The following is an 18,498-nucleotide window of genomic DNA, read 5'->3' as shown; positions in this document are numbered from 1 at the left end:
TGACGGTGCCGACCACCAGTGAAAGACAGAGGACTGCTGAAGACTCCATTCCTTTGTTTTCCTCTCTCTCAAGATAAGAGTGGAAATCTACAGTATCTTGTAAAGATCTAAGCAGCTCAAAGTGGCGGAGTCTGCATCAAGAATACTGAAAGGCACCCGACAGCAACAAGCCAAATGAGTTTTTTTAAATGATTAAGGAAACATTTGAGACCTACTGTCTGCATGGTCTTTGATCTTGATCAGTGTCTCATTCTGTTCACCAATGGAGGCCCCAAAAGGAGACTCGCTCTTTGGACTGCCCAGCACCAGCCTCAGCTCTTCTTCTTCTTCATGGATAGTGTCATCTACCAGGGTCAGAATGCATGGCTTCTCTATTTCACCTGAAAATAAACACTGGTAGGTTAATGCTGTCCATCTTACCACTGCTATCAAACTGTGTGAACCTTGGTAATTTCACATTCGCAACCCTATAAGCAGTTTTCTTCCTTTTTGTAGGCAGTGTATTGGCATTACATTAGCAAATTACTGTACGTGATTAAATCTGTGATGAACATAACTATTTCCCAGTCAATCTAGACGTCTCTATTTTTAAAAGATATTAATACTGGTAAGTAAAAACCTCTCAGCGAGGCAGTGACATTCATGTCTCAGGTGACTCTTCCTATGAAGTCAGTAGATGGATTGAGGGGTCATGGGTCACTGGAAAGGGGTGTGTGGCACTCCAAATATCTCTGCAAAAGGACGAAGGTCCAAATCTTTCTGATCTTTCAGGTGATTCCTGTTTTGCTACATGGACGCTGTCCAGTGATCTGAGACGAGACTGGACTCCTTTGGTACTGTGTCTCTTCGGAGAACCCTTGGGTACCACTGGTTTGACTTTGTGTCAGATTAATGGTTGTCTATTACCTGCATTGTGAGGGAGCATCAGTTATGGCACTATGGCCATGTGGCGCAATTCCCCGAGGGTGATCTGGCTAGCAGGATCCTAATTGTTGAGGACCTGAGCAGCTGGACCAGGCCAAGGAGAGACCCACATAACACCTGGCTGTGGCAGATTGATGGTCATTTCTGGATCCCGAGCTGTTTCGTGGTGTGGTAGGTGCGGCAATGTGCTGTACTGGTGCCTGCTCCCGAACCTGACCTGACCTGATGCACTGGTGGTTGCTTTGTAAAGCTTCGCTCCATGGCAGTTAGACTTAACTCTTTTGGGGAGGATGTCGACTTTTGTCGACAGGAGGGGTTGAGGGCGAATGTCGACTAAAGTCGACATCCAGGGATAGAGGGCGATAATCAGCTGTTAATGGCGACAAATCTCACTGTCACTCACAGGCATTCCCTCTGTGCTTGGAGGAATGCTAGACTCGTTGACTCGGCAACTAATCCTAGCGTGCGTGAGTTGCAAAATGTAAACAATGGCAAGATGGCAACGACATGTGACAAGGGAGCGAAGTGAGTGCAGAAAAGAAAACACTCGGCAGACAATGTTTTGCACATTATCGCGGAGTCGGACTCTGATTTTTCAGAATCGGATTTTATTGACAGTGATCAGGAGATCGAGCAAGCGAGTGAGAAGCCGGCATCAGCTGGCTGGCGGATCTGCTTCCAGTTGAGTGCTCGCGCAGCCGATGCATCTACGGCAAGGTTCACGTGGGATAAATATACAGACATTGATCCGTTGAGAGCCGATCTGGCTGCTGGACTTCACAAGACGGCATGGCTTGCTGTTGGACACGACAGATCACCAGTTGCTGTACTTCAGGCTGCTCTCTCCTGATGCTGCTTTTCAGCTACCGTCAGACGAGATAAACAGGTAGGCAGAGAAATTTTTTAATCGCTGGCTGCGTTTGCATCGCATTCTCGTTTTTCAAAGTGTAAACCCACAACAAAAGACGAGATGAAGCGTGCTGTGGTATTACAAATAGAGATGGGGCAGAACTGGTGATATAATTTCAGGGAGCATTGGTCCAAACGTGCTTTGTCCCCTGGTGGCTTTGGACAGGTTATGCAGCATGGTGATAGGTACGTGCTGCTGCAAAGTTTTATTCACTTCTGTAATAAACAGAAGCACATCCCATGGGGTGAACCAGGCTAAAATGCCATGCATAAAGTTCATAAAGTTTCAGAAGATAGAGGTGACAATACGGTTTTCATGCGGGCAGAAAACTTGGCGGCAGTGGAATGGCACAATGGAAAAAGGGTGACTTGTCTCTCTACAGTACACGCTAACAATATATGTGAGAAAGTGCAGCAACAGACAATTGAAGAGTAGGCACCAAAGCAACACGTATTGTAAGCAGTGCAATGTGGCAATGACTGAAATTGGCTGCTTTGAACGAGATCAGACAGCGCAGGACTTTGCTGTGTAAAATGTATGTGATATGTACGTGAAATCATAGAGTATGCAGGCTCATACAACATGCAAGACAGTAACATTTGTCAAAAGTAAATATTTTTTGTTGATTTGATATGTTAAACAATTGCTTTGTATTCTTTTTTAAAAAATTTTAGTTTTTGAAAAAATATTCAGCCCTGGGAGATAAGAAAAAAAAAATTAGCCCTAAAAGAGTTAACACAAAGCTTCAACATAATGCTTCCACAATATTTGGTTACTGAGCCTATCAAACAAGCATCTGGTGCTACCAGGGAGACTAGGCTGCAATAACTGTTGACGCTTGAACAGCAATATGTTTCTTTATATAGGAGTACTGCTATTTTTCATTTACTGCAGTATTAAGTGAGAATAAACACAAAAGCATTCTATGAAAAGTGCACTTACTGTCCAGCGGGGTATATCAAAGTAGCTTTAATAATGTCACAACCACGTGAGCAACAGAAGACAAAACCTAAACAGGAATCTAGTCCATCACAGCGTCCTCCAAGCACAGGTCCACATTCACACAGGTCTTGCCAATCAATCAAATCTACTTGGAAGCAGGCCGAAGGTGCAAACTCCTCATGGACAATCAACAACAGCAACATTTATTTCTAATGCACATTTTCATACAAATGATGAAGGTCAAAGTGTTTTACAAGATGAGGAAAGAAAAGTTTATAAAAAAAATAAGATTAGGCAATACTAAATAACAAAGAATATAAAACAAAACAAAAAAAAAAACTCCACAGGGCTGGAGAAACTAAAACAAAAAAACAAAATCTGCAGGGGTTCAAAGGCCATGAGACCACCTAGCCCCAACTAGGCATTCTACGTAACATCAATGATCTCAATCAGTCCTCGTGGTTTTCAGGCTTCACGTGGAAGAATTAGACGAAGACGAAGAGAGATGTTAGGTTCAAATGTTATGAGGAAGCATTGCTAAACCACAACATTGCCATGTCATCATATTGTGCTGCCTGCACAAGCATTATGCTAGAAACCATTGCAAAAGAAAGGATATAGTCAGAAATAAAAAAAAAAAAAAAGACTTGAAAACCTTGAAAGATAAACCGCACTGCTACCAAGGCCAAATCAAAAGTCAAAAATCAAAGGAAAAAAGCTAATAAAAATTAGGTTTTAAAAGCACAGAATAGGGAGTTTTGAATCCATAAACACAGATGAGAAAATGCCCGACATGGCAAGCTTTCAACAACAACATCTACAATGTATTTCTTGCATAGCCCAAAAATCACACAAGGAATGTCTTAATGGGCTTTAACTGGCCTTGTTTTTTGACAGTCCCCCAGTCTTGACCCTCTAAGAAGACAAGAAAAAATTCTAAGAAACCTTGTTGGAAACAACAGAAGAAATCTTGGGAAGAACAATTCAGAGAGAGACCCCCTTCCAGGAAGGTTGGCCGTGCAATGGGCGTCAAAAATGGGGTAAATACAACACACAAAACAGAATACAAGTAATCCAAGTAATGCAAGTACTGTTTAAACCCATGGAACCTTAATGATGGGATGGCAAAAATGACCACAATAGAAATAACTAAAATGGTGGCAAAGACGGCCCCAGTAAATTAACAACATCAAAAATTAGACTCTGAACACAAAACAAGTGCTCAGATTTGCAAAAAGATGAAGAGAAACAAAGAAAACATATGCAACAATCCTATTCATAATAACATGAGGGCAGCAGTTTTTAAGTCAAAAATCAAAACAGCAAGCACAGGGTCAAAACTAGAAAGACAAATGATCAGTTAAACTAGCTGAGGAAATAGTGCAGGAGATCAAAAAACAAAGAATTAAAAAAGAAATACATAACCAGAGTCAAATTGTAGTCAAAACAGCAGATCAAGAATTTTGAAAGCATCGATTGAAAAATAAATTTAAGTGGGTAAATTCAGAGATGGACAAATAGGAAAAGTATGACATTGACCTTTATAGCTACAGTCTGACAATTTCAAGCATCACACACTTCTGCTTGACCTTGCATAGAAATGGAATAGCAACCATTCAACAAAAATGTTCAAAATGGTTGTGTCCATATAAAAAACAAAATGGCATCATGGGAGAGACTTTAATAATGTTCAACATTCTGAAAAACACATAAGGGACAAAAATAAATGTGACCACAAAAATCACTAAAAGAACAAAAATTAAATATAAGTAAGAAACAACATCCTAATCATGGCACATATAATATAATATAATATAATATAATATAATATAATATAATATAATATAATATAATATAGCTATTTACCAGGGAAGAATGTGATGACTGAGCTGTCAATGTTAGGCCGCTCTTCAAAATCCATCATGACCTGAGCGGTCCCTTGTCGAGTATAGCAGCGCACTGTGGACTGATAGCTGATGTCTCCACTTCGGTAGACCATCACTCTAATCTGCCCATCATTCTCATTCCCCATATACATTGGCTCCTTAAACTGTACCTTTGGCACTAGTGGGAAAAAAAACAAACACAAAAAGAGGTTATACTAAATAACTGCACTCTTTTTTCCATCATTTTTGAGGTGATCATATGCATAGATTTTGGTGTAAATTGATCACATGTTTATTTCCACAAACATTTTGATGTTAAGTGATATGATGCTACCAAATCTCAGCTCAACAACATTTATTTCTGTAGTACATTTTCATACAGAGGATGTAGCTCAATGTGCTTTACAATAAATAAAAAAAATGAAAATTAGATAAGAATAATAATGAATAAATAATATATAAATATAAGTGAATACACACTTACATAAAATAGAAAAGATGAAGAGAAAATGAAAAAATAAATAAAGGCCTTATTCATAACAGCAGGGTGGCAGCAGCATTTATGTGAAAATGTCAAAAAATAAAATGGCAAGCAGAAACCAGAAAGACAAATGATTAGGCAAACTAGCTGAGCACATGAACCAAGTCAGGAAACAGTGCAGGAGATCAAAAATCGGAACACAAATAACACTTTGACAACTGCTGGAAAAAGTCACGTCATGTCAATTCCAACTGGTTCATCCTGAAGAAGTTCACCGTATCAGTTCAGATGACAAGGGTCATAGCAGCTCCAATAGAGGGCTTAACTCTATGACACCACCAAAATATATTCAGAGCAGATAATAAGGCTAAGAAAATGCAAAGTAGGAAATAATGTGACAATCTGAAACCGGGATATTCCAAGTCTGAGTCACAGTGGTCCTCTTAGGGGACTGTATGGCTTCACGAAAATACTGACATTGTGCATATGGACAGGCCAACTAAGTTAACATTATGGTAATTTGTTTAGAAATAAAAATGTTTTATTTTGGTTTTTGTGACACACTGAATGAAGGCTGTGATTTAATTATGTTGTATTACGTATTGGTTTTAGCATTTCGTCTTTTACAAGTGACCCCACTACTATGTTTTCGTTTAAGACCACACACTTTAGTCTCTGTTTTCACCTTTTGCCCCCTGGCATTCTTAACCTCCAAAAATGGAGACTTTGGAAAACGCTGACCAGAGCCGTATATTTCTAAAAACGCCGGCTTGGCACTGCAGTGTGGGATTTGTGATAATGTAGAGTTTTGAAAATACGGACTGTAATCACACTCTGATTGGTTCGTGCTCATTACAATGTTCCATTCCCTGATCGGTTGCCCTTCATTCCAACACAGAGGAGTTATTTACCATGGCGCTTGTTTTAGTTGTTTACCTGTATGCATCTAAATTGCATTTTTTACAGTTTAAATGCTTCATACGTGTGCATTAGGCAAATAATTTTTCCATCACTACAGTTCTCTGCTAAATCCCATAAGCACCCCTTCAAGGAGGACACTTCCTCTTCATGTTTCCACTGATGTGTGCATGCCCCGTGCTGGCGAACTACATTGCCATATGCGTTTTCAGACGTTTTAGTGTGATGTGAAAACGCTACTGTGGACAGAGATCATTTTCAGTTAAAAATTACATTTCAGATGAAAACATAGTAGTGTGGACATAGTCTAACTCAAGTTAGTACACAATCAAAGGCATATGTCTGATTGTTATACTTCAGCATTGTTCTCCCATTTTCTTTATCAACTGCATGAAAGGCAACCTGTGACACACACAAACACTTCACCTGGTGTTTTATTTGGGAGCGGAGTAAGAAGAAACTTTGTGGAAACATTGGACATACGTTGCCAAGCTGCCATTTTCAATTTTAATTCTAGCTGACACAACACAGCTATAGTTATCAAATAAAAAATGTTTTTTGCCCTACATATTACCGTTGATGATTTTATTCTCTGATTTTTTTATTGTCTGAAGGTTTTTCACTACAGGTCACTGATATTTTTATGTGTATCTTAGCCATATAATATGGATTAGAGAACACTTTTATTTTAATTACAAAAAAATGTAAGAGTACATGTCACATACTCTGGAATGTGATGTACAGTGGTGCTTGAAAGTTTGTGAACCCTTTAGAATTTTCTATATTTCTGCATAAATATGACCTAAAACATCATCAGATTTTCACTCAAGTCCTAAAAGTAGATAAAGAGAAACCAGTTAAATAAATGAGACAAAAATATTATACTTGGTCATTTATTTATTGAGGAAAATGATCTAATATGACATATTTGTGAGTGGCAAAAGTATGTGAACCTCTAGGATGATCAGTTAGTTTGAAGGTGAAATTCAAGTCCGGTGTTTTCAATCAGTGGGATGACAATCAGGTGTGAGTGGGCACCCTGTGTTATTTAAAGAACAGGATCTATCAAAGTCTGCTCTTCACAACACGTTTGTGGAAGTGTATCATGGCAGAAACAAAGGAGATTTCTGGGGACCTCAGAAAAAGAGTTGTTGATGCTCATCAAGCTGGAAAAGGTTACAACACCATCTCTAAAGAGTTTGGACTCCACCAATCCACAGTCAGACAGATTGTGTACAAATGGAGGAAATTCAAGACCATTGTTACCCTCCCCAGGAGTGGTCGACCAACAAAGATCACTCCAAGAGCGAGGCAAGTAATAGTCGACGAGGTCACAAAGGACCCCAGGGTAACTTCTAAACAACTGAAGGCCTCTCTCACATTGGCTAATGTTCATGTTCATGGGTCCACCATCAGGAGAACACTGAACAACAATGGTGTGCATGGCAGGGTTGCAAGGAGAAAGCCACTGCTCTCCAAAAAAAAATTGCTGCTTGTCTGCAGTTTGCTAAAGATCACGTGGACAAACCAGAAGGCTATTGGAAGAATGTTTTGTGGACGGATGAGACCAAAATAGAACTTTTTGGTTTAAATGAAAAGCGTTATGTTTGGAGAAAGGAAAACACTGCATTCCAGCATAAGAACCTTATCCCATCTGTGAAACATGGTGGTGGTAGTATCATGGTTTGGGCCTGTTTTGCTGCATCTGGGCCAGGATGGCTTGCCTTCATTGATGGAACAATGAATTCTGAATTATATCAGAGAATTCTAAAGGAAAATGTCAGGACATCTGTCCATGAACTGAATCTCCAGAGAAGGTGGGTCATGCAGCAAGACAACGACCCTAAGCACACAAGTCGTTCTACCAAAGAATGGTTAAAGAAGAATAAAGTTAATGTTTTGGAATGGCCAAGTCAAAGTCCTGACCTTAATCCAATCGAAATGTTGTGGAAGGACCTGAAGCGAACAGTTAATGTGAGGAAACCCACCAACATCCCAGACTTGAAGCTGTTCTGTACAGACAAATGGGCTAAAATTCCTCCAAGCCGGTGTGCAGGAATGATCAAAAGTTACCGGAAATGTTTAGTTGCAGTTATTGCTGCAAAGGGGAGTCACACCAGATACTGAAAGCAAAGGTTCACATACTTTTGCCACTCACAAATATGTAATATTCGATCATTTTCCTTAATAAATAAATGACCAAGTATAATATTTTTGTCTCATTTGTTTAACTGGTTTCTATTTATCTACTTTTAGGAATTAAGTGAAAATCAGATGATGTTTTAGGTCATATATATGCAGAAATATAGAAAATTCTAAAGGGTTCACAAACTTTCAAGCACCACTGTATATGCAGAGGCCACTTTAGTTTCATACAAATAGTCAGCATCTTCATACAGCCAATCATGTGTCTGTTCCTCAGTATACTGTATATATAGACCTGGTTAAGACATTGAGCTGTTGTTTGGCCAAGAATTAGAACAGGCAATACATGTGTTCTAAGCAGATTTGACTATGTTGGTGCCAAATGTAGTGGTGCCCAAAAACCGGATGCCCTCCTGGGATTTACTAGGATTTATTTATAGAATGGCAAATATCCAGTACAAATGAGATGTGCAGGTGAAAACACGTTGTTAATAGTGATATAGGTCAACGGACAATGACCAGACAGGTTCAAGCAAACAGAAAGGCAATAAACACTCAAATAATAGCAAATGTTGACATCTCTTAATGAATATCTTACTGGATCTGAAGTGGACAAGCAAAAGGTCATGCCAGGTGTATGGCAAAAAGGCTGCACTGGGTTTGACGTCTGCTAGCTAAGAACTGGAAAATGAGGTGACTGTCAGCATGTGATCGCCAAAACTGCACGGCTGAAGATTGGAAAAATAATACCTGATGTGACAAATCTCAGTCTCTGTTGTAAGAGGGATTATTGTAAGTAGTATGAATCCATTTGTCCTGTCTTGTGTCAATGGTGCCAGCTGATGGTGGTGTAATGGTTTATGGAATGTTATCTTGGCCTCTTATTACCAAATGAGTTTCCCATTGATGTTGATTTCCACAGCAGGGTGACATGTGATTTCATAAAGCATGTATCATCTAAAGCTGGTACAATGGACATGACAGTGACTTTAGTTAAATTTAATGTCCTTCACATTGCCCAGATATCAATCACCTTTGGGATAATATACTGTAGAATAAGTTGTTGAAAAATGTTACCAAAAAGTCTACAAGAGCTACATGATACCATTAAGTCAGCATGGACCATAATCCATCCATCTATTTTCCTAACCTATTTATCCAGGGCAGGGTTGAGGGGCAGCTGCAGTCTATCCCAGCAATCATCAGATACAAAGAGCACCCGGACAGGGTACCAGTCCACCGAGCGGCATATACACCGTAGATTCCTCAGAGGAAAGTTGTGCGTCCCACCCAGAACAGAGGTGGAGTCCTTACCTGGCTGGGATGCCATAATGGAAGGAGGAAGTAAATGGGGGCAGTTCCCAGTTGGGATGCCTTATGATCTTTGAAGAGTACAAGAACTGGCAGGAGAGCATGGCAGAGAGCAGTTAATCCCCCACTTTAATAGGTGGCTGTGACCCTCATATACAGCCCCTGTTTTGATGCCCATAGGGCAGCATGGTACTTGGAGTCTGGAGGAGCAGCCCTGTGGGGATCCCTGGCGGACAATAGGGGGCGCTGCCAGGGGAGGATATCCCTGGCTTTCTCATAACCAGAAAGTGTTTCCAACTGGCTATGTCATGGCACCGGAAGTACTCTTGAGTCCTCAAAAGGGGTCGCACTCCCTTATCCAGACGAGTCGTAGCTGGGAGGAGGACAAGCAACTCAACTGGAGGACAGCAGTGTGGTGGGAGAGTAGAGGAGAGTTGTTTGAAGGAGAGATGACTTGTGCTTTGTTAATTTTTGTGAGGGATATGTAAAATAAACACCTTTTTATTTGAACCTGGGACTGTCTTGGTGTGTTTTTGTTGGGGGTTGGGGCTCTCTGGTGCCCCTGAGCTTTCACAACACACACATAAACATCAGGGGCCAGTTCTGTATTATTCACCTACTGTGCATGTCTTTGGACTTTGGAAGGAAACAGGAGCACCCGGAGGAAACTCATGTGGCAAAGGGGAGAACGTGTAAACTCTAGACACTCAGTACCTGGGACATGTACCTAGTCCCTTTATTGTGAGGCAGTAGTGCTACCACTGTGCCACCATACCAGCCTGGACCATAATACATAAGGAATATTTCCAATATACAGTAGTTTTGAATCATTGCATCAGATTATTCAGGCTGTTCTGTGGGAGGCTCTTGCATGGCAGGAAATAGGTTTATCTGTCCACATGACCACTGAGAGTGTACTTCTACATTTGCTGGCCAAGAAACAGCACTCTGAGACTGTAATTACTATAAAGAATCAGACTCGACTGTGCATGATAAAGATAAGTTAGAGATGAACTTGAATTTACACTCGGATTTATGGTCCTATGCACTGTTTTAAAAAATTCCATTCTATGATCATCACAAAAATTGCACAAAAACAGCAGCTTATAAAAACAAATATCTTATATACAGTATAAAGTGTGTGTGTCTGTCTGTTAACGAGTCGGAAGAAGAAAGGAGTACAAGGCTACAGCATGAAGCTGAAAGAAAGCGACTCCATCGAAAAAGTGAAACCGGCGATGAAAGACAAACTCGCTTAGCCACTAATACACAAGCGAGGCGAGGACATCGGCAAAACGAAACCTCCAAGGAGAGAGAAACTCGCTTAGACGCTGATAGACAAAGGGGGCGAGCACGTCTGCAAAACGAAACCGCTGACTGCATTTCAATTATTTTTCTGATAATTTCAATAGTTTCTAGAAACCCTGGCTTTTTACAGCACATGCTTACACAGCTAGCGTGTATATAAATGGAGAAAAGAGGCAAAGTGAATGAGACCTAATGTGAATGAGACCTAATGTTTAAACAACCAACTGGTAGACGGCTATATTTTATGTATTAGATCTTTTTAAAATGAGATATTTTAAGTATTATACATTTTTACAAATGAAATGCACCAATTTTCCATGGGCCTAATTTAGTTTCTACTGGCTTCAAAGTGAGTTATGTCATTTGTTAAATAAACTTAGTGCCTGAAACACTGAAGAAATTCAAATTAAAACATCTCATTACATGTGTAGTAAACATCTCAAAATAAACGTTCAACTTACAGTCAGACACAGAGTCATTGATGATTACAGTGACTTTACTTGGCTCTCCGAGCACAGCGTTCATTGGCATTCTTAAAACCAGTTCAAAGGTCTCTGGTCCTTCCAAGATGGGCTGACCCAAGTCGTCCAGAATGGTGACCCGGAAGGTCTGCATGTTCACTCCTGGGGCAAAATCCAAATTTCGACCAACTCCAACATAGTCAATTCCAGCTTCAAAGAAGAAAAACACATTTCAGTATTAATCAGGTAATCTTAACATTATTATATTTTATTATTTTATTGTATCATTACCATTTCTATACCTAAAACCCCCTTCTACCTTTACTAGAAAAGATGCATTTGAGATTGAAGATAGTCATTTTATTATAATCTTCTCCTTTTTCTTCTCTTATCCCATTAGCTGGCAAATAATGTTAATGAAATGATATCAATAGGTTCTATTAGTGTTAATCATTTTGGAATTGGTTTTCATTCCACTGTATAAACAAATTGTGCATTCATTATGTGATTCGTAGTTTGTAAACTTTGTAATTTCAGGTTATCAGTGAACTTGGTACAATGCTCTGAGCCAAAACTCGATGAAGAGCGCTACAGAGAAAAATCAACTGTACGTGAAACTATGTAGCATGTAGTAGTACTAGCTGATCCGCAAGGGAACTCCTTCATTTTTATTTTATAAAGCACTACTAGCAATATTTATACATCAAATATTCATCCATCCAACCATTACCTGACCTACTATAACATAACTAGACATTGCAAAGACAAAGCTACAAACAGAAAACATAAATCGATTCTGAATGGAGATTTCTCTGTATCATGCTAGAGGAACTAGCAAGGAAATCTGGGTAGGAGATCAAAGTCAAAACTTGCTAATCAAAAATTAAATGCCAACACTGAAAAAAGAATTAAAACTCATGGTCAAGGGTCAGTATCAAAGCAAGACCTTGAATGGGGTATTGTAATAGTTTAAAAGAATCAACAAAAATGGGTATTGCATCTGTAAATTTATATGAGGAAGAGCCCAGAAAGTCGACTTTTACACGTGCTGCATCATTAACAGCAGGTCATGACCTCTGAGGACACATCCCTAACAACGCAGGTTGCAATCCTGACAACAACAACACCATTTATTTATATAGCACAATTTCATAAAAGCAATGTAGCTCAAGGTGCTTCACATGATGACAAAAAGATAGTTATATGAAATAAAAAAACAAAAAGGTTAGGCAATAATATAAGCGAATAAGTAACAAAGGAAAAAAGGAAGGTCAGATGGCTCGAAGGAGAGAAAAAACAAAAAAAAAGATGAAAGGCACAAAATGGCAGCACCCATAAATAAGCAAAATCATTCACCAAAGTAAAAGTAAGCTTAAATTCAAGAATCTGATGTTAAACGAGCCTGTCAATATTTAAAATGGTGTCACGATAAGATGCCAAAAAACTACAAGTTAGTCAGGAACCAAGGTAGGAAAAATAAAGGGGTCTCTCTTTGAACTGCCTTTCCCAATGTTTCTTCCATTTCTTCCCTACAAGAGTTTTTTTTTTGGGAGTGTTTAGTTGTCTTTTTAGAGAGTCAAGGCTGGGGGGCTGTCAAGAGGCAGGGCCTGATAAAGCCCATTGTGGCACTTCTTGTGTGATTTTGGGCTATACAAAAATAAACTGTATTGTATTGTATTGTATACACCTTAATAAAACTGCTCGACCTAGAAACCCCGGAACAGCCACTTAGGAATCACAGAAACTGCTCAGGAAAGTGTAAAATAATTAATAAAGAACGCCAATCACAGTACTATGGAGCTTTAAGGGAAAGTGGTATTGTATTATATGAACATGTACAGCAAGCTAACAGCTATTCAGGCACTGGTGGTCCCATACATGTTATACAATTTAAACGATGCCCCCAATTGACTTTTGACTGTCAAGTGCAAATTAAACGATTTTCATCGTAAGGTTGAATTCCATTAAATTTCGTGAACAGACAACCTAGTAATAAAATGGGTTCTATATGTGGAAGGGGCTATTGTTATTAATTCATAACAGTGTCATATAAAATTTATTTTAAAATGGTGAATTTCTGTTGACATCTTTGCCATCCTTGTCACAGAACCACAGCTCATGTCTGTTGTAAGAAGTGTGCATTGATAACAAATGGGTAGCGATTTAGTAAAAACTACACATCTGCACATTTCTTACTTATATATTATAGATTTAAAAAACTTTAATGTGAAGGAGAGCATAGTCATATTTACATTAAGGCCCTGCAGGTGTTTAAAGGTTGAATGTTAAAGATTTACAAATTCAAATTTACTTTATATTTAAGCAGCTTCTGGGACTGACTAAACAAATGGAACAATCTACAATGGGCCTTGTGTATGTCTTGCGGTCACAACGTGCAATAAACCACAGGGTTTACTGATGAATGCACAATCAAAATCAATTAATCAATCCTTTCCTGAAAAAAGAAGAAGTGAAGACTGGAGGGAAGGATTGCAATCAGAGGTGGAAGAATTACAAACATATGTTACTCTGATGGCACTGGTGATACTGCATGGTGATGGATAAGATACGCAAAGCGTGTAAAGTCAGTGGACTGGAGATAAATGAACAAAGACGTACATAACGTTATCAGCAAGGAAAGTGGGCCAAAGATAAACATAAAAGCAGGTGTTATGCGCCAACAGTTGTGGAAAAAAAACAGCATGCATAGGAAATATGGTGTCAGAATTAGATGAACACAGAAACCTGAAACATGATGAAAATATCAAGGAGCGTTTAGTGCAAATGTGTAAAATCTTCAGAATGCTACTATGTGGAGGTTGGTATGGTATGATAAGATATAATAGAAACTTTATTGATCCTGAAACACATTCAAAATGAGTAAGAAGCTAAAGTACAGTGCTATTCAAGTAAGGAAAAATATTCTTGATTTCTGTGCAATTAAACATTTTCACTTTCTTAAACCCACTTAATTCAATTAAATTAAGGGAAACCTCAATGTTACGACAAACAAGAATAACACTGAATTCTAACAGATCTCAGTTTAGGTGCTTGACAGCAGAACAACCAGAACTCGTCTCGCAGCAGAATTTCGGAAACGCTGGCAATATGGGCAGAATCAGAGTGGCCCTGTGGCTCGGCCTGCTCACAATACATTGAGCCCAGAAGGAAAAATCCTCTGATTGAGCACAACAGAAATGCAGTCATATTGTAGATGATCATGATCATCTTAATACAGATGTGCATCCTGACAACCTGAAAAAGTGTTATTATCTGTACATGGTGTGACCGAAATATACGCAAATCCCCTTAAACGAAAGTCTGCAGTGTGCACTTTAATCACATCTTAATTGTTTGACGTGCAATTTTAAACTGTGGAGCAGAGGGGCAAATCAAGGAAAAATTGGTCTTTGACTGAAATGTTATGGAGAGCACTGAAGGTTAGTTCTTTATTGTTTAATATAATTGTTTAATAGTTAATATTGATTAATCCATGACTCACTCACACTACATCTTTTTTTCTTTAGTCGTAGGGGTTGGCTTGTGTGCTTGAGTGTTGACAACCAATCAGTGCACATCCAGAAGTACCATACATGTAAAACAGTGATACGGAATAAGGAATGCAGTTTGGATCTCATAAACGCAAGAGAAGCTCGTTTGTCAGATGCCTCATGTTTTATATGCCACAACAGAAAGAAAAAAAGAGAAAAACTAAGGGCTGAGATTGTGGCCAAACTTGCTGTACCTGTTAACTTTTCATAGAGTGCCAGTTTCCATCAGGCAGCACATTACAAAAATGGTCAAGCTTGTGTGGCGGGTGGCCAGATCCCATGCCCGGCCGGGACGCCCCTTCTACTTATGTTCCAGGGGAGCAGCCAGGGGCTCCTCAGTACCTCCCCCGGGACGCTTGGTGGCAGCCTCCCTGGTTCATGATGGTGCCTCAGTTTCCTGCAGGGTTTCATGGGAGTTGGAGTTCTCCCCAACCCTGTGTGGATCTGCAATGACCACCAGGGGGGCTGCAGGGATCCCGGAGCCAACCTGGACACCTCTACAGCCTTGCCCGGAGGTGCAATTAGCACCAGCTGATCCAACACCTGGAGCACTTCCGGGAGGGCTATAAAAAGGGCCTGCCTCCCTTCAAAGGAAGCCAGAATCGGAAGGAAGAGGATGAGGTTGCCAGGAAGGACTGGTGGTACAAGGAGAGGTGCAGAGGTCTGTTAAGTACTTTTTGGGACTGTGTTGGTCCTGTGGGACACGGGGAAGGCGTGCCCCACAGCTGAAGAGTGTACATAAAACCCGTGTGTTTAAGACATTGGTGTCGTGTCTGTCTGTGGCCGGGCTATACTTTACACTTGACAGTCCTGGAAAGTCAGCACACAATTGCTAAATTTGATATACCCAGTGATTTACACTTGTGTGAATTGACATGGTCCTGTGACGAGCAGCTGCAGTTGACATTCTGACACTGACGTCCCCAATGACTTAAAGTCACATACTGTGACATCAGCTTTAGGCAGCCCCTGTGTCTCCTCGCTCAAAAGAACAAATCAGTTCCACTCCTTCCTTTCTAGAATCACGTGCTGCCTTGGTTACTCCTCTCATTTATCACCTATGAAAGTACAAAATGCTCCCACCTCGAGCTGCTTTGACATCGTGCACTGCACTTTAGCAAAAAGGAGGAACTTACAAACCCTTTGTAGCCACCATCCTGTGCTTACAAGGGTCTTCTCTGTTGCTAGCCTCTACTTTTGTCCCATTCCACTATTTTCTGTCATTAAACACATTAAACTGAATACATAATATAAAATGAAGATTTTACTGGGGCAATTTAGTGTTTTAAAAAGAATAAAGGCATGAGAGAAAAAAAAAACACATTGGCTTTATGTTGTTAGCAAAACTGTGAATAACTAACAGTGGTTTGGGGTGGACTCATGACTTCTTAGCAAGGTAAAGAGATTTTGTTTTATGATATTTAGACTTAACAGGACTTGATTTTATCAGTTACAGAAATTAGTACCATGGGGATACAGTAAACTAACCTGTCATGTCAGTATATTTTTCAGCATCTATTTAATTTAATCTACTTAACCTACAGTCTTTCATATTAAATATTAAAGACATGTTTTCTAATTTGTTAAAAAATGCTTTTCATTTTAAGAGCTTTAGATTAACCAATCAATACATCTAACATCTTAATTTCTGTTTCCTACCTTTTTTAACCAGTCACCACATAATAAGACAAAAATCACAGCAAGGGTGAATGTTAAAGTAAAACTCCAACAAGGTACCATCAATTCTTACCCAGCTCACAATCACCAGGTTTTCCTAAGTGGCCTCCTTTGAAATAAAAAAGAGAAAGATAAAAGAGAGAAGATAACTTGCTTTGTCTGTGAGGTATAGGAGTGAGGAAAGTTTACATTCCAGAGAGCACGTCCTCCTTTAAAATATCTCGACGCACATAATACACCACTGCACTTGACAGCACAGCTTGGCCAAAACCAAAAGGTGCACATCAAAAATGTTATCATTTCAGAGTCTTCTGAGCATGATGGCGCGATCAAAAGCAAAATGATTCTGTACGTATTCGAAAGTGTCATTCCAATTTATTAACATGCTGATACTGTGCTTAATGTAATAGTCAATAAATAACGGTATAGTAATTTATGCTGCAGTGACATTACGTTCAAAAATGTGGAGGAGCTCGGTGTAAACCACCTACTGGGATGCAGATATTTCTTGCAAACGTCATTAAAATAAAGGGTAAAAAAATCATCCTTTAGGTTTGGAGGGTATTATGATGTACATTAATAAAATGATATAAATTATCAGATCAGTTGTAGTGTGGATCGATGCATGGAAGAAACAACTAGTCAAAACATCCATCCATCCATCCATCCATTATCCAACCCGCTGCAGGGCCATGGGAGTCTGCTGGAGCCAGTCCCAGCCAATACAGGGCTCAAGGCAGGAAACAAACCCTGGGCAGGGCGCCAACCCACCGCAAGACGAGCACACACACACACACACACACGGGACAATTTAGGATCATCAATGCACCTAACCTGCATGTCTTTGGACTGTGGGAGGAAACCGGAGTACCCGGAGGAAACCCGCGCAGACACGGAGAGAACATGCAAACTCCACGCTGGGAGGACCCAGAAAGTGAATCCGGGTCCCCTAACTGTGAGGCAGCAGCGCTACCAACTGCGCCACCATGTCGTCCACTAGTTAAAACACCAAAACCAAAATGTAGTCAAAATCCATCCATCCATTATCCAACCTGCTATATTCTAACTACAGGGTCACGGGGGTCTGCTGGAGCCAATCCCAGCCAACATAGGGCGCAAGGCAGGAAACAAACCCTGGACAGGGTGCCAGCGCACCACAGCGTAGTCAAAATGAACCCCAAAATTTTCCATTCTTATGGTTTGTTTCTTTGTTGTTCATGGATGGTAATGTTCAGACACCTAGGTATGTACATTAACTTCTCTTACACTGACTTTGTCTTTTCTCTCTTACAAATAACCGTGGAACCCCCAGAGGTTTTTGTTTTCCTCTCCTCTGTTGTCATCTTGGCCGTAGTTCAGCAATTAATTAAATCGACAGTTTCTTAAACCATGGGTCACGACCCAAAATGGGTCCAGGGTTGCTGGCTTTTGGGTCTCACAGGATCATGACTCACCTTTGTATTCAAAGGGAGGGGAATTGGTCATGTATGGGTTTTGAAATGTTTCATTATGGTTCACCATGGGCAATTTAAGCAATCGTCATTGCTCTGGCATGACTTTCGGTGGTGATTGTCACAGGCCAAACCAGCTGCTATGACTGTCGGCGGCGATTCTCCACAAAGATCTGACGGTCGTCACAAACTGGGTCTTGAAGACACTAAGATTGGGCTGTGAGAAAAATATTTTAGGAAACACTGAATTAATGGACAGATACTGTTGATTTCCATTTATGTTAATTACTTTCAAATGACTTTGTTTTCCCGTGTGTCTTATTTTATGTGTACTAATTGTGCATTTATTAATATGTAAAATTTACACTTGCATTTTACTTTAGAACTCGTCGCAGCACTCATTGAAGACCGCTATACAAAATAAACTAAACTGAATTGACAATGAATTAATGTGGGGATGCTATGATGTCATGTGTAACGTATGGGTCTGTATTTTGTGCATTTTATGTTTTATTGTTTTTGAATGATTATTT

The 18,498-nt window shown here is 39.8% G+C and overlaps 1 protein-coding gene across 1 annotated transcript in view; it reads right to left on the bottom strand.

The window, feature by feature from the left end:
• Positions 1-18,498, bottom strand: part of LOC120524020 (FRAS1-related extracellular matrix protein 2-like) — a 352,114-nt gene that overhangs the window by 73,894 nt on the left and 259,722 nt on the right. Inside the window, exons 8-10 of the mRNA XM_039745822.1 lie at positions 11,287-11,496; positions 4,643-4,840; positions 216-380 (exon numbers count right to left, since the gene is read on the bottom strand). Coding sequence (XP_039601756.1) covers positions 216-380; positions 4,643-4,840; positions 11,287-11,496 — 573 coding nt within the window. The remainder of the gene's footprint in view (positions 1-215; positions 381-4,642; positions 4,841-11,286; positions 11,497-18,498) is intronic.

The sequence above is a fragment of the Polypterus senegalus genome, chromosome 2 (assembly GCF_016835505.1).
Source record: "Polypterus senegalus isolate Bchr_013 chromosome 2, ASM1683550v1, whole genome shotgun sequence".
NCBI lineage: Eukaryota > Metazoa > Chordata > Cladistia > Polypteriformes > Polypteridae > Polypterus > Polypterus senegalus.
This window is presented reverse-complemented; position numbering and strand designations above follow the sequence as displayed.